The sequence below is a fragment of the Barbus barbus genome, assembly GCF_936440315.1.
Source record: "Barbus barbus genome assembly, chromosome: 33".
In the NCBI taxonomy this organism is placed as follows: Eukaryota; Metazoa; Chordata; class Actinopteri; order Cypriniformes; family Cyprinidae; genus Barbus; species Barbus barbus.
This window is the reverse complement of record NC_136761.1, coordinates 19710272-19736242: the sequence shown is the minus strand read 5'-3', so window position 1 is coordinate 19736242 and position 25971 is coordinate 19710272. Positions and strand designations below refer to the sequence as shown.

The following is a 25971-nucleotide window of genomic DNA, read 5'->3' as shown; positions in this document are numbered from 1 at the left end:
TTACTCTTCTAAGTACCCAGACACCTGGTGGATGATAAATTGGCAAAAATCCAAGACATTTGGAAGAGGACCTGAACCATTTCTAGGGAACAACATACCAACACAGAAGTAATCTAGACCAGTGGAAAAGTGCATATTCATATGGGTTGCATTAAAAGCATTTTTTTTAACATCCATCTCTCTCATTCAGCTATGACACAGAGGGACGACTGACCAATGTAACTTTTCCTACTGGAGTGGTGACCAGTCTGGCCTATGACATGGATACTGTCTCTACAGTAGAAAGAGAAAGTTTTGAACGAGATGAAGCTGCAACCATAACTACAAACCAGTCAGCAATTCAAAATGTCCTCACGTTACACCAAGGTAAGCCTTGTGTTCTCATGCTATTATTTAGTTATTTTTTTCTATCCTTTCTGCTTGTGTTATGTTGTCTTTTTTATTTTGCAGATCAGCTGAAGAACAGCTATGTAATTGGTTACGACCATTCCTTGTGGATTCTGTATGCCAATGGAATGAACACTCACTACCAGACCGAGCCACACATTCTGGCTGGTGCATCCTCCCCTACGCTGGCACGAAGAAACATGACCCTGCCCGATGACAGTGGGCAAAACATGGTGGAATGGCGCTTTCGTAAAGAGCAGACAAGGACAAAGATCACAGTGTTTGGACGCAAGTTACGAGTACGTAATAAAGTCCAATTATAGAGGACAAAGAAATGGTTTAAAATGCTTGAGATTGAAACTATTTCTTATTGAAAGAAACCACAGGGCAATTTTGTTGTTAACACAAAGCACTTGACATCTGGCTTGAGGTTCAAATGACCTCAGGCAATTTAAAAATTCACAGATTTCTTGCTATACTTTTGTGTAGATGTGAATTCTTGCTAATTAAATTTGGCATGAAAATGGCACCTTGCATAATACGTCATTTAAAAATATGCAAGCTTTCTTTATATTTTTTATTTAGATATAAATTCTTACAAATTAAATCATTAAATCGTAAATTTGGCATTAATATGGCACCGGCCCATTTAGGAGTGCAAAAATAATGACAATTTTACAGTGGTTAAACAAGTCTATTCTAAAATTGATGTTGCCTACACTGGAAGATGATTTAATAGCTTGAACATGCCACTGAGCCACTTAGTTTTACAAAGTTAAGGTATTAATTCAGAGACTAATTTTCACACAAAGATTCAAGTCAAACCTTCTGACGGAAACCAAGGCAACTCTGACAGATGAAAAAATCTGGCAATTTTCAAGTCAATTTTCTGCCATTTTGCTGTTGCCATACCAATTTTGTGTCTCCTTTGCCTGCACTTCAAGGTAAATGGACGGAACATTTTGTCTGTTGATTATGACCGAGCGCTGAGGATTGAAAAGATCTATGATGATCACCGTAAATTCCTTCTGAAGATTGGTTATGACACATCAGGTCAGCCTACTCTCTGGATGCCAAGTAGCAAGCTGCTGCCTGTCAACCTCACCCGCAATAGCAATGGGCAGTTGAGTGCCATACACTGGGGCTCTGTCTCAGAGAGGGCCGAGTATGATGGACAAGGCCGTTTGCTTTCCAGAACATTTCCTGATGGGAAGACCTGGAGCTACACTTATCTGGAGAAGGTACATGCCAGTGGAAATTGCTTTTAGTGATGTATGCGATATACAGTAGACATCATGAGTTTTGTCATTAGACTGCCACATATACACTGTTTACCACCAATGTAAAGCTTTTTTGACAATCACTTTCGCTCAATGCATCCTTTAAAATACACACCTGTTTTTTTCTTCCATGGAACAAAAAAGAAAACATTTTGCATCTATGTCCAAGCTGTTTTTTTCCTACAAAGTAAACCATCAAGATTAACAAGAGTAAGATATGCTAGAATCATTTCATCCTTTTGACTTTTCTTAGAAAGACTTTTTTTTCTATTCACCTTTTTCTTCACGTAAAAATGGACGCGGTCATTTGTAAATTTTATGGGTCTTGCTTCCGGTCTCATTTGCTTCCAGCTATTTTTAGCTGTATAAAACCACTCGTTTTGCTGCTTGATACTGCAAATTTGTGTCTTACCATATTATTTTAGTGCATTATGCATTATCTTAATTATGAACACACTGGTTTGTAATGCAAAAGTTTTTACTGCACGTCGTAATTCTTATCGTTATTTCCCTATAGTGGCTAATGAACCGGAAGTCTTACTCGTAGGCTTACTTCCACGTTTAGGAATAAGTTGGATAAAAAGGAAAGAAAAAAAAATGGTTGTCAACAAGTGAAATGAGGGCCAGTAAATTATGTATTATTGAATGTGAATTGTAATTTTTGGGTGAACTATGCCTTTTATATAGCAAAAACTCTTGTATCCAAATGGATTAACCAACTAGTGTGACAATTGACATAAAATTAGTTGATTTTAATTCCCCCTGGTTTATGCATGTTGTTTTCTTCTCGTTCTAGTCCACTGTCCTGATACTGGCGAGTCAGCGGCAGTATGTCTTTGAATATGACCCTCAGGGAGGCCTTTCTGCAGTCACTATGCCTAGTGTGGCACGATACACTATGGAGACCATACGCTCGGTGTCTTACTACCGCAACCTTTACCATATGCCTGAGAGCAACGCTTCCGTCGCTGTAGACTACAGTGAGGACGGGAGGCTCCTGAGAGTGGCACAGCTGGGCACAGGACGGAGAGTCCTTTACCGGTACCGCTGGCACAACAAACTGTCGGAGGTTCTGTATGACAGCACTCGCGTCAGCTTCACCTACGACGAGACGGCAGGTGTGCTGAAGACGGTCAATCTGCAGAGTGAGGGTTTTATATGCACCATTAGATACAGGCAGCTCGGCCCGCTGGTAGACCGGCAGATCTACCGCTTCAGCGAGGACGGGATGGTAAACGCTCGCTTCGACTACGCTTACGACAGTAGTCTGCGTGTGACGAGTATTCAGGGGGTCATCAATGAAACCCCACTGCCTATTGACCTTTATCAGTATGATGACATCTCAGGGAAGGTGGAGCAATTTGGCAAATTTGGCGTCATCTATTATGACATCAACCAGATCATCTCCACCTCTATCATGACTTACACCAAACACTTTGACGGGCACGGTCGGGTTCGAGAAATTCAGTATGAGCTCTTCCGTTCTTTGCTCTTCTGGATCACGGTCCAGTATGACGACATGGGACGCGTCACCAAGCGGGAGATGAAGATTGGCCCGTTCGCCAATGCCACCAAGTATAGCTATGAATATGACGTGGACGGACAGTTGCAGACCGTCTACCTCAATGAGAAAATGACATGGCGCTACAGCTATGACTTAAACGGGAACATACACCTGCTGAGTCCAGCAAACAGTGCACGAATCATGCCTCTACGTTATGACCTACGAGACCGTATAACTCGTCTAGGAGACCTACAGTATGATCTGGACGAAGATGGGTTTCTTCGCCAGAGAGGCTCTGAGATCTTCCGGTACAACTCCAATGGCCACCTGGAACGTGTCTACAGTAAATCCAGCGGCTGGTCAGTCCAGTTCCGTTACGATGGTTTGGGAAGAAGAGTCTCCACAAAGTCCAGCACGGGACAACATCTGCAGTTCTTCTATGCTGATTTGAGCTACCCAAGCAGGATAACGCATGTCTACAACCATTCTAGCTCCCAGATTACCTCTCTATACTATGACCTGCAGGGGCACTTGTTTGCAATGGAGATCAGCAGTGGAGCCGAATTCTACATCGCCTGTGATAACTTAGGAACACCACTGGCTGTCTTTGGCAGCGATGGCGCTCTCCTCAAGCAGATTCATTATACGGCTTATGGTGAGGTCTACTCAGACTCCAATCCTGATATTCGGTTGGTGATTGGGTTTCATGGAGGACTTTATGACCCTCTAACAAAACTGCTTCATTTTGGAGTGCGGGATTATGACATAACGTCGGGTCGCTGGACTGCACCTGACTTCATGCAGTGGGAGAAAATCAGCAAGAATCCAGGCCCTTTCAATCTCTATATGTTCCGAAACAACAATCCTATAAGTAAAGTGCAGAAAGTTAGAGACTACTTAACAGGTATGACATGGATTCACTGCATCTACTGTATCCGCATATTGAAATAAGTTCTGCAAGTAATATATCTGCTGTACATTGTACATTTCCCTCATGCAAATTATGATTTTAAATTTATTCATTGATATTTGCTACAGATGTGAACAGCTGGCTGGTCACATTTGGATTCCATCTCCATAATAGTATCCCTGGTTTCCCTGTCCCTATTTCTGAGATGACACAAGCCTCCTACGAACTGGCCAAAAGTCAAGTGTGGGACGACCTGACAGTAAGTTTATTTTTGGATGAATATCTTCACATTCTTGCATAAAGGGTTATTAATGTTGACTAAAACCAAAACCATTAAAAAAAGCATTACTTGAAATAAAAAATGTTAATTAAAAAATTATTTCATTAAAATTATTGTGTTTGTGTTAGTGTTAATAGTGATAGAGGCTATTTACACTAAGTGTAAATAGCAAGATATTCTGATGTTTATACTACTTAATGCAAATAGTGACAATTATCTGCACCTCAGTATTGTAGTGCATAAAACAGTATGCAGTAATAACGTATTGAGTGTAAATTATCATTTTAATTCTAATTATTAAATGGATGCCACCTTATTGGGACAATAAAGCGCTCCGTACAACTACCCTAACCGATACTTTATTTTCAACTTTAATTATTTCCATAATTTTTATTGAAAATAAATGCTTTTGCCGTTGTGATATGATATTTAAAAAAGGAGAAGAAAAAAAAGTTTGGCAAAAGGGGGGTTTTGAACCTGGGTAGATTGGGTCAAAAAGACACTTCACCATCTATGCCACTGGAGCTGATGTTTGACAACTGTCTTTTGTAGTGTTGACTATCCCAGTCACATGTTGGTGGGAGGAGTTAGTGTAAATAGACACTCCGTTAAAATTATTTCAGCTAGATGCCAAGGCAACATTTCTAATTTTTGTTTAGTATAACGATGTACAAAAATTAGGGTTGCCAGTTGATTAAAATGATTAATCTAATTAATTACAGGGTGCTGCGATTAATTAGATTAAAGCAAACTAAAGTTGGTGGTGAAAATACCCCCAAAAGATCATTTAAACCTATTATTGTGTTAAATGTTTAGGCTACAATGGCCGAACAAAGTATGGAACTTAAAAGAAGATAATTCGAGAAACATCTTAGTATTTTTTTGTTCATGCAATGAAAGTCACTAGTGACCAAAACAGCATCCTTACCAACAGTATTCAAAATACCTTCTTTTATGCTGTGCAATAGAAAGTAAGTCATTCAGGTTTGAAACAACAAGGGTGAGTAAATGATGACATTATTTATTTATTTATTTTAGGTGTAATATCCCTTTAATATTTTTTTGTTTGTTTTAAATAAATGAAATGGTACTCTAAAGAAGAAACTAAAACTACCAGCAGATGGCGTTAAATGTCTTTGAGTCGATTAGTTCAAACGGCTGATTATTCAGGAATTGAGTATATGGCTCTCTCTTTGAATCATTGATTCACACGATTTGTTCAAAATGCGGATTCGTTCAGAAACAAATTACCTCTGTGTTTCTTGGAGATGCACAACAGTTCTGCTGTGGCTTTATAGGTAATATTTTCGTTGGCAAAATGGAACAAATGCACAGTATTGTGTTTTTTTATTTATTTACTGAACTGTTGTGGAAAATCACATTTGCACTCGTGTTCTTTGTGACAAAAACAGCACTCCTCCTGTGATGTTGCGCTCACTGCTGGTGTGATATTGCTTATCATATGATATAAATATGAGACAAAAAGTCATACAGGGGCATTTTTTGCCCCAGTATCAACTATATGAAATGTAAGATGACGTACAGGTCTGGGGGCGGGGCCAGTGTGTTAACTGTGTTGATATATTTTTTTATTATATAAAAAATATAACTAATTTATTAAGCCCTAACAAAAATTATTAAAACTGAAATAAAAATATTTCAGTTTATAAGCTATATAAACGTAAATAAAAACTATGACAAAACATACTAAAACGTTAAGTAAAATTAATTAGAAAAATATTAACAAAAACTAATTAAAAATATTAATAAAAACTGTAGTGTGAGAATAATTGAATAGGGTATCCGGATTTTTATAATAGTAACAATAATTTATAATAAAATAATTTTTAGATTAGTTTTCAAAAAAATTTCCAAAAATAAATAAATAAATAAATTATATATATATATATATATATATATATATATATATATATATATATATATATATATATATATATATATATATATATATAAAAAATATTTTATAATCTTTTTTGTTGCTTTTTTTTTTTAGATCTTGTAGTATCCCTTTGAAGATTTTTTTTTTTTCACCATATGGAACTAGAATGGAACTAGAGCCACACGTTTCTATAAAATGTTTATTGTCCTTCTTTTGTAGGCCAGCTTTGCAGTCCAGCAGCATGTCATCCGACAAGCCGAAGCATTTCTAACATTTGGGGATCTACCACAGGTTGAGTTCGGCCATAGCCAAAGGGCTGATAAACCCTGGCTGTGGTTTGCCTCTAGCGATTCATTGATAGGTCGCGGGATCATGCTGGGCCTTTACAAGGGCATTGTGATAACTCGCGCACTAAGCCTGGCTAATGAGGATTGCGTCAAAGTTGCCAACATCCTCAATGGCGCACTTTACTTGAAAGACTTGCACTTTATCATAGATGGCAGAGACACGCACTTCTTTGTTAAAATGAATTCTCCTGAAGCGGACCTGGCAGCTCTGCGGCTTACTAGCGGACGGAAAGAACTTGAGAATGCGGTGAACGTGACGGTGTCGCAGTCCACAGCTGTGCTAGGTGGCCGCACCCGGCGCTTCGCAGATGTGGAGTTTCAGAGGGGGGCTCTCACCCTGCACGTGCGCTACGGGACGTCTCTGGATGAGGAACGAGTGCGTGTTTTAGAGCTAGCCCGACAGAGGGCTCTCGCCATCTCGTGGGCACAGGAGCAGCAGCGGGTGCGAAACGGAGAGGAAGGATCCCGCCTATGGACTGAGGGAGAGAAGAGGCAGCTTCTCAGCACTGGACGAGTCCAAGGCTACGATGGATACTATGTGCTGTCGGTGGAGCAGTATCCTGAGCTAGCCGACAGTGTCAACAACATTCAGTTCCTCAGACAAAATGAGATTGGCAAAAGGTAGTGAACAGACCATGATTAGCCACTCTGTGCAATTTGTAATGGAAGAATAGGTTAAGCGGACACATTTATTACATTCTCAAGAGTTTGTAAAAACGCTACTACTCCTAGTCTAATAAGAAGAGTACTACCTAGGGGGAACAAAAGAGCATTAAAACAACGCTGTGCGTTGTGAAACATTGTGTTTTCTCAAGACCTATTTAAGGCCTTAACAAGGTTACAGTTGTGGAGCACAATGAAATTACGAACTTAACAGCATCAAGAGACAGGCCAGATTAATACAGCTGTTGATATCTTTATTTAACTATTTATTAATGATTCATTTTTACAAGCACTATTCAAATATGTCCCTAAAGAGAAAAAACGGCATACCTTTTGGAAAATGAAAATGTTTACATATGCATATCACTGTACCACTGCAAAAATACCACGTGATGTCAGGTGGTTTATTGTAGCCAGCTATACACTGTAATATTTTTATATTTATTGAGATTTGTCTCGTTTTCCTGTACATTTCATGAATATCATAATAGAAAAAAAGAAGCTTTTGTTGCCAATCATGTCTTGTGCAATGAAAACTCCCCTAAAATATGATTTTAGATGATTGTGTTATTTTTTATGTATGTCTGATTCTATTTTTTATTTATTTTTTCCAGTTACAAAAACAAAGTGTTTTATAAATGACATTTGACACTTTGATTTGCAGCCATCATACATTAACTGAATAAACTGTACAAATAATGAATAAAATGGCAGCACAGCACAGAAAATATGTAAATGTCTGTATTTATGTAAATGGGTTTACACCTGCATATTTTTTAAATTAAAAGCAATTATTTGCTCATTTGGTTACAGGTCCCAAGGGAAATATTTATGAAAATAGTTTGTACTTAAAAGAAAATAAATTATAAAATTACTTATATATATATATATATATATATATATATATATATACAGTTTTTATTTCTTTGAGCACAGATTAAATTAAAATCAGGTTCATTAAGAGCACGACACACTTTGTCCTAGTTTCATGGTCTTGGCAAAACAATAACCTTTGAAAAACCTTGTTGTCCACTAGCGCTAAACTGCTGTTTCTATATTGATGAACCAAGAATTGCACTGGGGAAGTCTGACGTTAGATGTGAGAGGTTATGTGAATTCATTTTAATCAAAGGAAAAACTGCTTGAGTCATGAGTAAAACTTGCTTTCATCTGCTTTGGCAATAGTGGGTCGATTAATGGTAATCCCTAAATATTAACTTAAATGTATAATTGCTCTGTGTGTAAAATCTGATTAATGAGTGATCAAAGGCAGAAAGTCGGGATCACAGAGCCTGAACATTTGCTTGCTGAGTCACTGCAACTTGTAAACCCACTAGCATGTGATTTCTACAACAACCTTCTAGCGGTTTAAAATTGGTTTATGAACACATAAGTGCATCACAAAACTGTATCAATATGTGATGTGGTAATTGCAGCATTTAACTGCTGGCAATTCTAAGACCATAAAACAAATGTTTTCTTATTCAGATTTTCTGTCAGGATGAACAGACACAGTGCATCTTAGCGATGATTGCCACTGATACTACAGTGTCTTGCAGATATCTTCAAAGTCAACATAATACTTGTTGAGCTGCACGTGTTCATAATTTATTCAAGCTCTAGGACTAATAATGTTGATGATCAGGCAACCTGGAAGTGTCTGGATGTGCAGACAGCAACAGATGGTGTATTGAGGCTTTCCTCATTTAGGTTGTAAATGTATGCATGAGGTTTATGGGAATGTGTTTTAAAACATCTGAACATTTGTAAGACATTAACAATACTCAGTTAAAATATATAAAATAAAAAGTTACTGTTTCTAAAAATCAATAATTTCAGCTTCAAAAAAGCAAGCAGAATTATCTTTGACCTTTGTTCCTGTAAAGAGACCAGCTCTGCTTATCTAGAGAGAAATCTAGCGCTAACCTTCATTTCTTTCTACATACATTTACTTGCCAAATCACACAGATTCTAGAATTACTGCTCCATAATTATGAACTTCCAACATTTTTAACAGGGTACTGGCCAAATGCAATGTCAAAAACATTAGGTACGTCTCAATTTGTGTACTTTTAGCACTATTGTGTGCCATTTTGTAGTATAAACACTGAATAGTTTGTTCACACTAAAAAAAAAATTCAACAATAAAAAAGTGCACTTCAAACACACATTAACTAAATAAATAAAAAAACCCCGCAGAAGTGTACAATTACAGATGCTTAATACTATCAACGGTCACTTTCTTTAGTAAAACCTTCTAAAATTCGTACACTAGATGGTACATAATGCAATTTATAATGCATCATTCAAGACAAAGCAACAGAATTATTTCTAAATAAGTTTTCTAAAAACCAAAATTACTGCATTCCAATGTAAACTCTATGCAGTTTTGTTTGTTTTGTGAGTTTGGAGCTCCCTACAGATGAGTAGAATTCACTGCCGTAAATATAGCACTAGCTGTACACGACTGCTGCTGCCATAAAGCAATCCGCCCTTTTCCTGGAATTTTGTACTTCAGTTATTAATTCTAGAAAAAAATAGCTCAGAGGATTTCAATGATATTTTGCTTTGTGTTGTTGCTTAATTGTTTTGTACGCAGTAGCAGAGTACTATTTTGGTGTAGATTTCGAATACATTCAGGTAGTATCGCGACAAAAGAAATCTTTATTCCATAAAGATATAGCAAAAATAGAGCTGAATTCAGCAGATATGTCTTAATGCTAGGTTAACAAATAATAGATTTTTACATACTGACATCTGAACCCCATACATGACTGAATAACCATACACAGCGATAACTTTATCAATTCTATAGCAAGAGAGTAAAGTAGAACATGAGATTACATAACACGGCTGTACTTTTAAAGTGAGGCGTTACGTACAGCCCCGTTTTGAGCTGGAGCTTTCTGCGGATCCCACGACTGCAAAATATATTCCGCTGGAAAGCTAGAGAGACACGTAGCAAACCCCATACTCTTGAAGATGGGCATAAATGATTTTAATAAGAGTTGTGGATTTATAAATATATATTTTAAAGACACAATGGACTTCCTTTAGGAAATTGCCATCATATTTCCTAAGCAGGAGTGAGCCAGACAAGGTCTGATGATGCCACCAACACCACTGTGTTGTTTCAGTGCAATGCATGCTAATGATATGCAAATGCAGTAAGGAAAAACCTTCCATGGATCACGCGTATTAGCCATGGTCTCTGTTTTCTGGTTTAATCCACGATGCACCATACTGTTCTGCCCCGGCTCCTGATTAACACTGCCCTCAAACGCAACATTTATGCACAATCAAATCCCTGCAACACATTTCCTAATGGGTTGACTCATTTTACCGCGTTTGAAGCATTTTAGCTTATTCCCACTCAGTTAAAATGAATCCTTTGGTTTATGAATGTCACTCGTTTCTGTATAGCGTTGTCTCCGACAGCCGTTTTTGTGTCGCTTATGTCCCAAGTGGCAGATCTGATGGATTAGCCAACTCTTCTCAAAAGGTATGAAGACACAGACCGCTCAATATCAGCAAACTCTGGTGCCCGAGCGAGCCGTGTGTTTACAAGGACACAAGACACTACCACACAAAGACAAGCCTGCTGTCTGTCTCTGACACACACATCGGATCCCCAGACTCTCATTCCAAACCCTCTAACCTTTCACAATCTGTTCTGGCCAGCCAGAGTTCACCTGTTACCCACAATTCAGCTGAAAAGCACGTATATTTACACATAATACAAAGACTGATCATCAAAGGCTCTATAAACGGTTTAATCATCCCAGATTCTTTCATATAAGCTTTTCCAAGTATACAGACATAAGTGAGTCCACAGAAATGATTCAGTGAATGTAAATGATCCAAGTGGCTCACCATTCGTGTTGACTGCCATTGTTTAAAATGTTCCTTCTGCATCACGGATACTGATCTTCAAAAACCTAAAGCAGAAGCACAATGGACAGTATAACCAGGTACGTTAATTTGCGCACAAGCAAGCCTGTTAAAACTGTATAAGAGGTTTATTTAACAGGTCACTGACAATCAAGTCAAACATTGCCATTTTGTGCAACAGAACCAAATTTAGCGCAGAAAAACACTGTTACATAAATTAAGGAGAATATCATAAAATAAAAATAGAAATGCACAACTAAAAAAAAGCTGCAAATACACATCTCACATCAGTTAACTTAAACGGTTAAAATATTTTTTGTTAATTGAAATGAGCTGAAATAAAATAAAATAAATATTTGATCAAAAAAACTTTATAGACTTAAATGGGAAGTAGCTGAAATAAAATAAGTTAAAGTAGGCTTACTAATATAACATACATATTAAAGAAGTATAATATTTTATAAATAATACTAAAGTAACGATGCTCTTTTAAATAGTTTATATACTGGTATGTCAAATTGTTCTATATATGTAAATTCTGTAGAAATTCAGTCATTTTTAATGGGAGTAAATATAGGAACACTTGAATTTCAACTGCCTAGGTCCATCTGAATGTTATGAAGTCAAAGTTCTGTTTCCGTTCCATTTCACCTGAGATAAGAAAAAGGCAAAGTACAACATGTTCACGGGGGTGAACATGGACAGAAGGGAGGTGGGATGGATCTAGAGGACGATTGGTCAGTCAGCATGGGGGGGAAACGTTATAAAACGTCTCAACATCCTTGAGAACTGCCTTTTTGAAGTGGAGGGAAAGAAAACAATCCGGCTTGTCTCATATTTAAATTTCAGCCATGAGTGGATGTCCTTATTTTCAGAAGAAATTTGTGTATGTATTTTCAGCTTTCAACATAACTAGACAATTGAGATTACATAATGATACTCTAAAAGTCACATTTCTACCTAAAATGTTGAAGATAATGTTTCTGCCATATCTGAAATCAGAAGACAAAGCTACACTGAATGTTGTACACAAAAGTTCCTATTCAAATGCGTATTTACTGATGAAAATACAGGTCAACCAGTAAGCAGCATCTGAAAGAAGAAGAGAACGATGATTCTCAGACTGGAGTTAATAAGGCCAGCAAAGGAGGTCTTATTTACGGTGACTATCTGCAGTCATCTACACATTAGCTCATGCTTATTAATGATTTTTAAATATATATTTTAATAAGCGTAAAGCATAGCTTCTCCTAAAATAGTTCATGATTAATTGGCGGGCAACCCTAGAATCTAAAGTTTTTTTATAATGGTCTGTATGTTCACAACACCAAATGAGTCCTCCTTAGTTGCCAAATTAATTAACACTGGGAAATGCTTGCATTTCAGTTTTTAATGGCAAAGAGTGAACTAGTTAGTTTTATGTTCTATTTTAAAAAATGGAAATTTCAGACTTTTTTGGCTTGCTTTCCATGAAACAAAAACGTTCTCTCATCCCCAGCTGGATAAAATAGTGACATCTCAGGTGCTTCAAAGTGAGCTGAAGGGAAACAAGATCCATGACGAACATCTGTTCATCGTCACACATCAAGGTGAGCCAAACAAACGCTAAACAGCCTTCGGGCAAATCAGTCGTAGCCTCTCTCCATCTCCAATGAACGCTCCCGAAACACGACTGTTTATAAAGCTGAATGTTGACAAGTTTCATTGCAGTCAAAAATAGGCAAGACTAACTCAAAAACATATAGCCAAATGTAATATTCTGTCAACAATCAAGCATCTACCACTCCAGTAAATCCAGCATCCTTCAAACTCATAATCCATATACACACATAATACATAAATAAATACATGCTGAAATGTAATGACTTTCATAACCTTGGAGTTCAATGGCAGCACCTCAGTACGTTTACTTCACATGTAACCTGAAGAAACGATTAACTCATTCTTTGTATTGCAGCATATGAACTGTGGTTTAAACAAGTTCTGTGGGAGCTGGACTCGGTGAGAGAAATCTTCATCAGTGGACATGTGAGTAGCCTCGAACACGAAGACTTGTGTTTACTGGGTTACGAACAGCTGTAGTTATCAGATTTAGCTCCTTAACTTGAATGGACCTGCTTTTAATCAACGTAATACGATTAACATTTAATAAGTCAGCTATTAAAAATTTTTTAAAGACCATTTTTAATGAGAATATTATATCTAATGAAGGTTCAAGCTGACAGGGCACAAAGAAGAGATTAGCGAGAGATGATGAATGATTTTCAGAAATATCTGTAAATAAAACACCAACTCAGACAGAACCAGGGCAATTATTTTAATGTTATTATCTTTTATTTTGTGCTATTCTGCATTAGTATTCAAAAGTAAGGTTGGTAAGATGTTTTTGTAAAAAGTCTCTTATGTTTGCTAAAGCTGTAATATTGTGAAATATCATTACAAATTGAAATTAAATGTTTTTCTATTTGAATATATTTCTAATTGCAATTTATTAAAGCTGAACTTCCAGCAGTTATTACTCCAGTCTTCACTGTTAATCAGTGTAATATGCCAAATTTATGCTCAAGAAACATTTATTATTATTATCAACAACACTGAAAACAGCTGGGCTTCTTAATATTACTGTGGAAACACTGATACTTTTTTTTCAGGATTCTTTGATGAATAGAAAGTTCAAAAGAACTGCAAATATTAGAAATAAAAATATTTTTAATATTATAAATGTCACTATTTCATCATTGTTGAATGCAATTATTAATATATTTAAAAAATAGTGTTTTATTATATTACTTCACATTTTATAAGGGTATTTGGGATTCTTGTCAAAGTGCCACATATGCATGCTTCCAAACCTAATAAAAAAATCAGTTCATTTATTGTTTGGAGGGCCTTCAGGACAAAGATGAACTTCAGTTTTCTGATGTCTGTAGTTCTGTTCAAAGAAAGGATGTGCACTGCAGCATGAGGCTCAGTCTACTTTAAGTTACTTCTCTAGTTAAATATGTGTCAGGGACATTATAAAGACTCCTGGAAATGAATCGAAATGTACTGCGTATTTTCTCAGGTACGTGACGAGCGAAATATGCTCAAAGTCAACACTCGCATCCACAGGATTGTTATGATATTCAGATTGCTGCTTGACCAGTTTGCTGTTCTGGAAACCATGACTGCCTTAGACTTCTATGACTTCAGGTAAGGTGTATAAAATCCTCATTATTTCGATTCCTAATACTGCTTAAAAAAGCCTTACTGCCAAACAACTGCTGAAAACAAGTGTTACATTTCCTGGATAACAGCATTGTTTGGGCAAACTTGCTGTTGGAAATATGCTAACACTCAAGAGACGGGAGATAGCTAACTCAGTAAATAAGCATTAGATGGCCCTAATTTGTTAAATCAAAATCAATGGCAGTGTTTAGCATAATTGCATTTAGCTCGATTGATCTGCGTTTTTTTGTGCACAGAGAATATCTCTCACCTGCTTCAGGCTTCCAGAGTCTGCAGTTTCGACTGTTGGAAAACAAGATTGGGGTCCCGCACAACCAGAGGGTCCCTTACAACAGAAGGCACTACCGGGACAATTTCCGTGACCAGGAAAGCGAGCAGCTCCTCCATTCAGAGCAGGAGCCCACGCTGCTGCAGTTAGTGGAGGTAAACCTGAGGGAAATGACATTATAAAATGAAATATTAGCTGTGAAGTCATGAATACTGTATTAATCAATGCAATTCAGCACGAGAAGCATAACTTACTGGATTTCATTGCAGGTTATTGGTATTCAGAGAGGAATAGGTTATGTAGCCAATTTATACATCAAGTCAGGATTAATCTAACAGACAGCAACCTGCTGATTAACATTTCTCATAAGCAATCAATACTTTCCAGCAATGGCTGGAGAGAACGCCCGGCTTAGAGGAAGATGGCTTCAATTTTTGGGGGAAACTGGAAACCAATATTTTCGAGGGGCTCAGGAGAGAGAAAGAAAAAATAGAGGTATGTGGAGGATCCCTGTATAATTCTGTGCAATTCTTACATCTAATTTGTAAGTAACAACTTGTTTCCTCTTAATAGCAAAAATCAGCCTCCGAGATGAAAGAGGAGATGATGGATGAGCTCATTAAGCAGAGAGACATTATCTTATCGCTCTTTGATGAGAAAAGACATGATCACTTAGTAAGCACAGGTCAGCAAAGCTCTCGAGACGCTGCAGAGATACAATGTCAAGTGACACATCCTCTGACGGTTACAAGTGAATATCTGCTTCTGTCTGTGCAGGTCAGAGGAGGCTGTCCTATAAAGCACTGCAAGGAGCCCTGATGATCTACTTCTACAGGTACATCTATCTGCAGGATGACCTACTCACAGTAAAAAGATGCTGTTCTAAGACTCTTATGCGCAACAAGGCTGCATTAAAATAAAACAAAATAAACAGTGATAACAGTAATGATGTAAAATAGCATTACAATTTTAAAATATCATTTATTTTTGTGATGGCAAAGCCATCAGCCATTACTTCAGTGTCATATGAGCCTTCAGAAATCATTATAATATACTGATTTGGTATCCAAGAAACATGTTTTATTATCAATTGTGAGATAATGTTAAGGGTTCGAGGAATAGAAAGTTCAAAAGAACAACATTTTCAAATCTTCTGTAACATTATACATGTTTTTACTGTCACTTTTGAACATTTTAAAGAGTCTCTGCTGAATAAAATCATTAATTTCTTCAAAAAAAAGAATAGTAGTATATATTAACATTTAATGCATTAGGTAACATACTAACATTGAACAGTAGTTTACAATTTAATGTATATACAGGTGCATCTCAGAAAATTAGAATCGTGAAAAAGTTTTTTTTTTTGTAACATTTCAAAAAGTGAAACTTTCATATATTCTAGATTCATTACAAGTAAAAGGTTTCAAAAGTTTTTTTTGTTTTAATTTTGATGATTAGAGCTTATAGCTCATGAAAGTCAAAAATCCAGTATCTCAAAATATTAGAATATTTCCTAAGATCAATAAAAAAAAAGAAAAAAAAAAAAAAGGATTTGGAAAACAGAAAAGTTCAAGTTCTTTAAAGTATGTTCATTTATGCACTCAATACTTGGTCGTGGCTCCTTTAGCACAAACTCCAGCATCAGTGAGATGTGGCATGGAAGCGATCAGCCTGTGGCTCTGCTGAGGCACTATTGAGTCTTCAGCTCGTTTGTATTGTTGGATCATCTTTCTCTTGACAATGCCCTATAGATTCCATATGGGGTTCAGGTCAGGCATGTTGGTTGGCCAATCAAGCACAGTAATATCATGGTCAGCACACCACTTGTAAGTGGTTTTGGCACTGTGGGCAGGTGCTAAAGTCCTGCTGGAAAAGGAAATCAGCATCTCCATAAAGCTTGTCAGCAGATGGAAGCATAAAGTGCTCCAAAACCTCCTGGTAGACGGCTGCATTGACTTTGGACTTGATAAAACACAATGGACCAACATCAGCAGACGTCACGACACCCCAAATCATCACTAACTTCAGAAACTTCACACTGGACTTCAAGCTGCTTGGATTCTGTGCCTCTCCAGTCTTCCTCCAGACTCCAGACCTTGATTTCCAAATGAAATGCAAAATTTACTTTTATCTGAAAAGACTTTGGACCACTCAGCAACGGTCCAGTTCTTTTTTCTCCGTAGCCCAGGTAAGATGCTTCTGACGTTGTTTCGGTTTCAGAAGTAGCTTGGTAGCCCTTTTCCTGAAGACTTCTGAGCGTGGTGACTCTTGATGCACCGACTCCAGCTCCAGTCCACTCCTTGTGAAGCTCTCCACAGTGTTTGAATTGGCTTTGCTTGACAGTATTCTCAAGCTTGCAAGCTTGTGCACCTTTTCCTACACAATTTCTTCCTTCCAGTCAACTTTGCATTTAACATGCTTTGATACAGCACTCTGTGAACACCCAGCCCTTTCAGTAATGACCCTCTGTGATTTACCCTCTTTGTGGAGGGTGTCAATAATTGTTTTCTGGACCATTGCCAAGTCAGCAGTCTTCCCCATTTGTGGTTTCAAAGAACAAGAGATACCCGGAATTTATACTGTAGGGATGGTCATTTAATGAAACGCAAATGGAAATATTCTAATATTTTGAGATACTGGATTTTTCATGAGCTGTAAGCGCTAATCATCAACATTAAAACAAACAAACAAAAAACGTTATACTTTAAATGTAACGAATTTAGAATATATACAAGTTTCACTTAAGTTACAAAAAAAAAAAAAAAAAAAAATTCACTATTGTGAACTTTTTCACAATATTCTAATTTTTTGAGATGCACCTGTATAGTTCATGTCATTATTGGTATTGCTATCGTGTTGAAAACTTATTTAACTTAAAACTTAACATATTTAAAAAACCAACCCAAGTTAAATTTGACTCCGTCTGAAAGATACTACAAAACATTACCTTAATATTTATAAATATACTTTTAAAATCAGATGTAATATGGTACTTCATGATACATGTTATGGTACTGAATGATACTTGTCATATTCATATGCATATAGTATTTACATGATACTCCAAGGTTTCATTTGTAACTTAACGTATTGCCATTTGCTCTCAGGGAGGAGCCTCGATTTCAGGTTCCTTTCCAGCTCCTGACATCTCTGATGGACATCGACACCATCATGACAAAATGGAGATGTATGTGACACCACCGAAAACAAAGTACCAGGAACTGCAATTAAACCTGACCTAAAAGACCCTGTGGGGCAAAGCCTATTTGGAGTGTCAACACTGAATAAAAGAGCACAAAAGATATTATTTTGCATATCAATAATGATTTTATTTTACTTCCTGCATAATTTATACCGGAATTTTCCCCTAGACAACCATGTGTGTATGGTGCACAGAATGATTGGCAGTAAAGACGGCACAGGTGGCTCATCAGGCTATCAGTACCTGCGCTCCACTGTCAGGTAGGCCAGTCTTCAGATGAAACACTCTGCATCTGTTGGAATTATCCATATGAAATAATGCTGGAAAATGAGATGTGAAATGGCAGCAATATGCAAACCATCTTCTAAACAGGAAACCACTCAAAAACAAGAACAGGGTGTATTGATAAGCCTTATGTATGTTTTGCCAGTGATCGCTACAAGGTGTTTGTGGATCTGTTTAACCTGGCCACCTTCCTGGTTCCGAAGGAGTGGGTTCCCAAGATGGACCCGAGTGAGCACACCTTCCTGTACATGGCCGAATGCTGCGACAGCTCCTACTGCAGCAGCAGCGATGACTCAGACTAAACAGATGGAGGGATGAGGAAAGGATGGACAGCGTTTGCAGAGTACAGGAGAAAAAAAAAAAAAAAAGAAAGCTTCACACCTCACAAGCCTATCATCACCCAGATTTATGTCGCCAAAAACTTTTTAAATGACAGAATGAGAGGCTTCAAAGCTGTGCTGATTTTACAGAAGTTCTAGAATATGAATTGAAAAGATATATGAAGTCAATTTAACAACAGCGTCTACAACATATCTACATCAGTAAAACTGTTGATGCGCTTGTGTATATACTGTCAATATAATATAATATTTTAACATCTAATTAACGGATTTCTATTTTGTAAATAAAACACGCATATAGAGAAACTTCTTGTTTATTTGAAAAAAAAACCCAACTTTTTTTGTCAAAATGTAAACTTTGATAGAATAGAGTTTATATACTGTTTATAAAAGCAGAAAATGTTAAATATCCGGTACATGCTGTAGTAATAAGCACTTTTTCTTTCAAAACTCTTTAGGGCTACAATTAGTATTCACATATAATAATATTTTCACATTTTTGCAGAGGAGTTCACTTGTGTCCTATATTAGTGCAATGTCACAATACAATACGTGTTCAGCTGTGCACTTGTATTCACCAACAGTGTTTTCTAAAGATTAAACATCCTTACGGACACATCTAGCTGGTGTGTGTTGCATAACTAAAATAGAATCCGGCTCTGACTGTGATTATTTTGGGCTACAGTGGCTGGGATTAGGAATGTGGCGTATTAGCTCAAATAGCAGCGTACTTGCTTTGCATTCGAGAGGCAACAGGATTTGTTCTCCGCATCCCCGTGAGAATTTTTACAATTCTCATCAGCTACACCGGAGGATTTCCGTCCTGAGGATGATATTTTAAAATGTCGATCTGCCACGGTCTTTTCACGGAAGTACAAAGATTATTGACAATTACACAGAAACAGCAGCAACGTTGTCCGCAATGCCTGGGAAAAGAGAAAGAGTGGCTGTTGATTGTCATCTGACATTGCGTAAAGTCATTCAAAGCAATTGACAAACAAGATCACGACTTCAAAATAACCTCGCTACATCATTTAAACATGATCAACTAAGCATTTACGATTAGATTTTTGCATTACAAACAGTATCGAGTGTTTGCCAACCTCCAAACATTTCATGAATATTTATGAATGCATACAATGCCTCACAGCAGCAGAATGCATTACGTATATCACTGTGACTGTCAACAAGGGAAAAAAGCATTAAAAGTGGGTCACTATAAACTTACCACACATGTCATTCCCTATTTTTATGTAAGCATATCCATTGTCACCCCATGAGGTCCCCCATGAATTGCGTACTATCCAATACGGCACTTCCCCTGTGACAAAATATGAAGACGTCATTGAAAATATACCCCAAATGGGAAATGATTAATAACAAGTCATTCTACATAGTATAATGGTATGAAATGATTAATAATGCTTGCAGTAACAGTTTTGGCATGACACAGAGCATCAATTTCTCTACTTTACCCTGAAAGTACCTAATTACCTAAGTACCTAAACTAGTAAACAAACAAGAGGAAACAAATCATCGCAGAGGACAACCGCTGCGGACAGCTTGCTGATTATAGTGCAGACACATCATGCAGTTTTCTGGGATGCTGGCGCACAGCCAGTGTTTACCAGCGTCGGCTCAATTTTGTGCCCTTGACAGGACGTAATCCGTGAAGGCCAGCACTCTGAACCTTTATATGCTCTGAGGCACAAGTAAAGAGTGTTTAACCACCCGTGTCTGTGTACCTGTGGAATCATAACCGGTGATCAGGACGGCATGGTTGGCGTTGTGGCTGGAGCAGTGGTGCTGAATGATGCCGCCCAGGTAATCCTGCCAGCTGATGGCATCCACAATGACAACAAGAGGCCCTGACTCCACCAGCACACCCTTCATCACCTCCTCCTGTCCACTACAACAATGTACAGTTGAAGTCAAAAGTTTACATACACTTCATTCTTAATACTGTGTTGTTACCTGAATGATCCACAGCTGTGTTTTTTTGTTTGTTTTTGTTTAGTGATAGTAGTTCATGAGTCCCTTGTTTGTCCTGAACAGTTAAACTGCCTGCTGTTCTTCAGAAAAATCCTTCAGGTCCCAAAAATTCTTTGGTTTTCCAGCATTTTTATGTATTTGAACCCTTTCCAACAATAACTGTATAATTTTGAGATCCATCTTTTCACACGGAGGACAAGTGAGGGACTCTCACTTGAATTTCAAGATCAGGGTAAATTGTTGTGAAAACACCTGTGGATCATTCAGGTAATAACACAGTACCGGTATTAAGAATCAAGGGTATGTAAATTTTGAACGGGTCATTTTTATAAATTGAACTATTATTTTCTCTTGTGGACTATATGTAAACATGTTTAATTTTAAATATCCAGTACTAAATAAACAATAACATGCATTTTGTATGATCCGTCTACAACTTAATTTATTAAATGTTTTTATTAAAATAGCCTAATTTCTTCCCCTCAGAAATTCTGTGTTGTGTATTTATTTTTTTCTGCTTATCAAACGAAGGAACAAAACATTAATTTATCTTTTAATTATTGAAAATTAAGCAAACTTTATTTTTTGGCAAACAAAGGGGATTTACTATTAAAATTAAAACATGGAAGAAATGTGTGATTATTCCTTAAAAATTAATGTTTGTTTTATTTTAGTCGTCGCCGTAGTAGTAGCAGCAGCAGTAGTAGTAGTAGGCAGCTATGTGCATTCCACTGAACAATAGTAATATATTTTGGCCAGAGTGTCTTCAAATTAAACCGGACTTTTATTTTTACGGGTAGCTGTGAATACCTTTACAGTTCTGTGTATGTGATATGACGCTAGTTTTACTCAAATCAAACGCTAATGAAGTGACTCTGTGACTATTCATTTATTCAAAATTTTCACACATTCCGTGACATTCCACGTTAAACTGTAAATTCCATTTTTATGACTGGATTCCGCGATTTCGTCCGCCTTTTCCGTATCGCGAAAGTCGTTAGTGTCACATCATTCCGAAATCATCCTAATATGCGGATAGGGTGCTCAAGAAACATTTTTTATTATTATCAACATTGAAAGCAGTTGTGCTGCTTAATATTTTTGTGGAAACTGTGAAACATAGCTTTCAGGATTTTTTGATTAATAGGACGTTCAAAAGTCTTTGTCACTTTTGAAACCAAACTATGCAACTTGCTGGTTGACCCAGTTGGTTAAGGCAAAAATTGTCTCGGCACAATAAGAACACTATGTAAGACACAGAGTGACATCTGGCACAAATGTAAGACAACGAAGCACAGAAGTCAGAGGTGCTTGGTTTGGTATTTGACCAGTAGTGAGTGTACAGTCAGTGGCCGTTCAGCACCTGACCCTGAGTTGCAAACAGAGTTGACAAGAACAGATGAGTAAACATAAAACATTGGCCCACATCCCGACAAACTTTGACTCAACCTTGAATTTTAATAGTACATGAGGTCTACACTGCACTTAATGCAATGGCACAGCTGACTGTTGATGTAAAGCTCAAGCCATCTGCATGCTACATCCATTACCTGAAATCATAAGCGGAGTAATTCCTCACTGCTACTCCAGTGTGAGACTGAGGAAAGTACTGGCAGATCCCAGCCATGTCTTTGAAGGGATACTCTGCCTCATTCACCAACTTCAGTTTGGTCTGAAAAGGGATACACAAAACAGGATATGAGAACGTGCCAATTATGGAATTTCTGGGATGATAAACACCTTTAATCAGCAGCTTCTTGTGGCTGGAATGGACAAATTCTGCAGCAAGCTGATTAATTAACACCCTTATTAAAATACTAATTAAGAAGCAGCTCAAAAAAAGGTGTCATTTAAAAGCTTAGAATGTGCACTTTACAATGCATATCACAGATCTGACCAACATAATTACTGCTTTTAATCAGCTGTAAGATTCAAAGCGTCTTGTCTGCAAATTTAAGAAATATAAAAATAATGATAATAGGATAATAATAACCTGTACAAACTTTGTTGCACAACAGTTTAAAAGTTTGAGGTCTCTAAGATTTATTTTATTTAATCAAAATTGAAGTAAAAACTGTAATTACAATTGAAAATAGATAGCATCTATTTTAATAATAATAATAATAATATTATTATATGACCCTGGACCACAAAACCAGTCGTAAGTAGCACTGGTATATTTGTAGCAATAGCCAAAAATACATTGTATGGGTCAAAAGTATTGATTTTTCTTTTATGCCAAAATTCATTAGGATATTAAGTAAAGATCATGTTCCATGAAGATATTTTGTAAATATCAAAACTTTTTGATTAGTAATAGGCATTGCTAAGGACTTCATTTGGACAATGTTAAAGAAGATTCTCAATATTTTGACTTTTTTTTTTTTTTGCACCCTCAGATTCCAGATTTTCAAATAGTTGTATTTCAGACAAATATTGTCCTATCCTACAGTGTAACAAACCATACATCAACGGAAAGCTTATTCAGCAGATGATATATACATCTCCAAAAAAAAAAAAAAAAAAAAAAAAAAAAAAAAAAAAAAAAAAAGATCCTTATGACTGGTTTTGTGGTCCAGAGTCACACATACACATTTTTTTTATTTTTTTTTTGCCAGCCATTTCTCCAGTCTCAGTGTTAATCCTTCAGAAATTAATCTAAAACACAGATTTGGTGCTCAATAAACATTTCTAATTATCATCAATGTTGAAAAAATTTTTTTTGGACAGGGGTATCCAAATCATCAAAATTGATGGTTGTGATTCCACTATCAATATCAATAAACATTCTTTAATCTTTCCCAGTTATATCACCACAAGAAAAAGAGAAAGCACCTGTGCCAACCAATCCAGAGCTCCAACAGGAGATCCACCATTACAGCCCTCGTTTTCATAAGAGCAGTCTATAACCTGCTGCACACTGAGCTGCTGCAGTTTTCCACCATCTTTAGCAGATACCGTTTCAATGGCCTCCACCACACTGAAGGCCCAGCATCCTCCACACTACACAAGAGGAAGAAGGATATGTTTTGAGTATTTACATAAGTGGAAAAAGATCACATGTAAACCCTAGTCTTAATATCCACACCATACCGACTCCTGGTTTCGTACTGGTCCGACAATTCCATGGTCCCTCCAATCAAACTTGGTTGGATAATTCATCTTAACTTGAATTCCAGACCTGGAGAGGTCAAACTTTGGAGCCGTCTCATTCCAGGCTGTGAGATATCGCTCTGAGAAAAAATGAGACAAGTTAGATGGCATCATACAAAGTGCTTTCATCCGTAAGCATCCATAACCTGCATATAGTCACCTCTGAATTGCTGTGGAGATAAGTCCGAGAACTGGTTGATGCCATAACGGGCAGACTGGTTTGATTTCTTCAGTACTGAATTCAGAAAGGCTTGTCTCTTGAGTGAGGTCTACAATCAGACATGACCAGATACACCTTTAGCAACAGGTGAGATGCTAATCACGAGGAAATTTGTCACGTGACAGAAACTAATGGCATTAACTTACTAGCATTGCCTACATTTTTTCTTTTTAAATATGTTCCGTAAAACTTATATTTTATATCGCGGCCAGGTTAGTAATTTACTTATATACATTATAAGTAAAAACCTCTCAAAACCGAGTAAGCTGCCTAAATAGACAGCATTTCTAAGCATCCAAGGCGCATTAAACTGTAACTTATTTGTGTGAAGGAGCCTAAAGCTGCTAAGTTAGTGTCTAATGTTACTTAGTTCACTATGTTTTGAAACAGCCATTATCACTTATTGAGCTCTTATATATATTTTTTAATGCTGTAGTTACTAAATGTAACTTACCTGGAAATGAATCCGTCTCTGATAGTGTTCATTGTTTTCGTGAAGAGTCTTCAGTCGTTCTCCGTCCGTCGGATATTTCCAGCTTAGTTCGACGCTGTTGGATCCAGTGAGCAGTTCATGGTAAATTATCAAAACAACTAATGTTGAAGTAAACGCCATTTAAATAGAGTCATTAGTAAACCTTCTGTACACTTGAACAACTCTCATTTCTGCTTTGGGTTATTTCCTGCAGCAGATCAGCGCGCTCTATCGCCCTCTCGCGGCGGATGAACGCATTACCTGAGACTCTTCAAGCACCAGCACCAAGCAAACACAGACATTATATTAAATTAATACAGTAACTAACGGAACCTTATTGTAAAATGTTACAATTATTGTTATTAAAGTTAACAAAAACACTTAAATTAAACACAGAAAAGCAAGCAGATTTGCATGGCAGCCAATACAAATAATTAATAAACGTGTTCTTACCTAAATCCTGCGTTTGGACCAGGCTCGGTTGCAGAATCACATCACTCTGTGCTTCTGAAATTATTATCTTGATCTATATGGTGTAGTTAGCTATCTCTGTGTCGTAAATGGTCGCTTGTCAAGCATGAAAAACACAAGTTTTATTTCAATTCTGATAAAAACTGTCACTCATTCATCACGATCTTACAAAGTTTCGTTAAAAAGCGGTGAGTGCGTGGATTCCAACCTAACCACCTGATTGGCCATTGCGTTGTAGAAATCAACAAACGTGTCTGTGATTGGTTACTTTGCTCCCCTCTGCGAAAATGCATTGTTAAATCATTTGACGCTTTCCAAAGCAGTAGATACACTGGATTGTTTGCCAAATCTATTTCGTTATGCTGTTATTACGAAGAAAACAGATCCTAGACCAGGAGTTATGGGCAGCGCTAAACTAAAGTCCGACCGTCCCCCTGGTCCGGAGGGGGGCACAGGGATATCCGTGAGGGGTAAAGCCCTCAGTTCCCTGCTGAAGAAAAAACAAACAATAGAAACCATCACATAAATTCTAATGATGGTTTCCACTACAAATATCATTACAAAAATTACAAACCATCAGCTTTTTAACCATTAAAACTATTAAAAAATCGTCTTCTTCTGTAATGTGTTTTGGGACATATTTCATTAGGATTTAGTTGTTTTAACAAGCTACCAAATAGAAGGCGACCAATTACCAATGAAGACCAATAGACAACATTACAGTTTCCATTAAAACCAATACAAGTCATTAAAACCATTACACATTTTGTGATGGTTTCTATTGTTTTTTTGTTTGTGTGTGTGTGTTTTCAGCAAGATTATTAAAAAAGTAAAAAAAAAAAAAAAAAACTACCATCTATTACACTTCCTGTTTAATTGTGAAGCTGCTTATAATTATATTCAATTATAATTGTCATAGTAATTTAGTAACATTTAATATAAGGAGTGATGCTTTATTTTTGCTGTCACATTTTCACCAGCTCTACTATATATTTATATTAAAATATGTATGAAATAATAAATATAATAATAAACATAATAAAGTATTTAATCATATTTAATAATGTTTCCCTTTATAAAAATCCAATTTGCTCTTTTTTTCTCTTTTGTTCAGAGTGGAACAAATTTATTCCATTGAACTCCAAAATGACCGGTGCCCCAATAAAGCTTATTTATC

At 36.9% G+C, this 25971-nt stretch overlaps 3 protein-coding genes across 6 annotated transcripts in view; 2 read left to right on the top strand and 1 right to left on the bottom strand.

Moving 5' to 3' along the window:
• LOC306853326 (teneurin-3-like) overlaps positions 1-7233 on the top strand; it is a gene marked incomplete at both ends in the record, with an annotated part of 95903 nt that extends 88670 nt beyond the window's left edge. Inside the window, 6 exons of the mRNA XM_079390641.1 lie at positions 191-366; positions 451-686; positions 1332-1628; positions 2464-4075; positions 4210-4340; positions 6481-7233. Coding sequence (XP_079246767.1) covers positions 191-366; positions 451-686; positions 1332-1628; positions 2464-4075; positions 4210-4340; positions 6481-7233 — 3205 coding nt within the window. The remainder of the gene's footprint in view (positions 1-190; positions 367-450; positions 687-1331; positions 1629-2463; positions 4076-4209; positions 4341-6480) is intronic.
• A 4730-nt stretch (positions 7234-11963) lies between these two features.
• Positions 11964-18539, top strand: LOC306853377 (tryptophan 2,3-dioxygenase A). 3 transcript variants are annotated; one of them, XM_079390732.1, is made up of 12 exons: positions 11964-12048; positions 12236-12324; positions 12661-12751; positions 13120-13190; positions 14227-14354; positions 14627-14813; positions 15046-15153; positions 15232-15343; positions 15436-15493; positions 17766-17845; positions 18030-18120; positions 18291-18539. In XM_079390732.1, exons 2-12 carry the CDS (start codon positions 12274-12276, stop codon positions 18445-18447), a joined length of 1134 nt encoding a protein of 377 aa, XP_079246858.1. In that variant the 5' UTR covers positions 11964-12048; positions 12236-12273; the 3' UTR covers positions 18448-18539. The 3 variants fall into 3 exon arrangements, with proteins under 3 accessions (XP_079246858.1, XP_079246860.1, XP_079246859.1); XM_079390734.1 differs by having other exon boundaries at positions 12236-12338; XM_079390733.1 differs by lacking the exon at positions 12236-12324 and having other exon boundaries at positions 11970-12048.
• Positions 18540-18682: 143 nt separating this feature from the next.
• On the bottom strand, positions 18683-25157 carry ctso (cathepsin O). 2 transcript variants are annotated; one of them, XM_079390736.1, is made up of 10 exons: positions 24777-25157; positions 24487-24592; positions 24306-24399; positions 23792-23900; positions 23572-23711; positions 23314-23481; positions 22029-22150; positions 20232-20395; positions 19715-19807; positions 18683-19412 (listed from the first exon to the last, which is right to left on the bottom strand). In XM_079390736.1, the coding sequence occupies exons 2-10, from the start codon at positions 24510-24512 to the stop codon at positions 19378-19380; spliced, it is 951 nt and encodes a 316-aa protein (XP_079246862.1). In that variant the 5' UTR covers positions 24513-24592; positions 24777-25157; the 3' UTR covers positions 18683-19377. The 2 variants fall into 2 exon arrangements, with proteins under 2 accessions (XP_079246862.1, XP_079246861.1); XM_079390735.1 differs by lacking the exon at positions 24777-25157 and having other exon boundaries at positions 24306-24526.
• Between the last annotated feature and the right edge of the window lie 814 nt (positions 25158-25971).

What these genes read in the sequence shown, in the direction of transcription:
- LOC306853377 (XM_079390734.1), top strand. Translation starts at nt 12,014, where the DNA reads ATGAGTGGATGTCCTTATTTTCAGAAGAAATTTGT. An exon ending in TTTACGGTGACTATCTGCAG is followed by an intron (nt 12,339 to 12,660) that starts TCATCTACACAT and finishes TCTCATCCCCAG; the next exon opens with CTGGATAAAATAGTGACATC. An exon ending in AAATCTTCATCAGTGGACAT is followed by an intron (nt 13,191 to 14,226) that starts GTGAGTAGCCTC and finishes GTATTTTCTCAG; the next exon opens with GTACGTGACGAGCGAAATAT.
- ctso (XM_079390735.1), bottom strand. Translation starts at nt 24,464, where the DNA reads ATGGCGTTTACTTCAACATTAGTTGTTTTGATAATTTACCATGAACTG. An exon ending in AGAGACGGATTCATTTCCAG is followed by an intron (nt 23,901 to 24,305) that starts GTAAGTTACATT and finishes GTCTGATTGTAG; the next exon opens with ACCTCACTCAAGAGACAAGC. An exon ending in AATAGGGAATGACATGTGTG is followed by an intron (nt 19,413 to 19,714) that starts GTAAGTTTATAG and finishes CTCTTTTCCCAG; the next exon opens with GCATTGCGGACAACGTTGCT.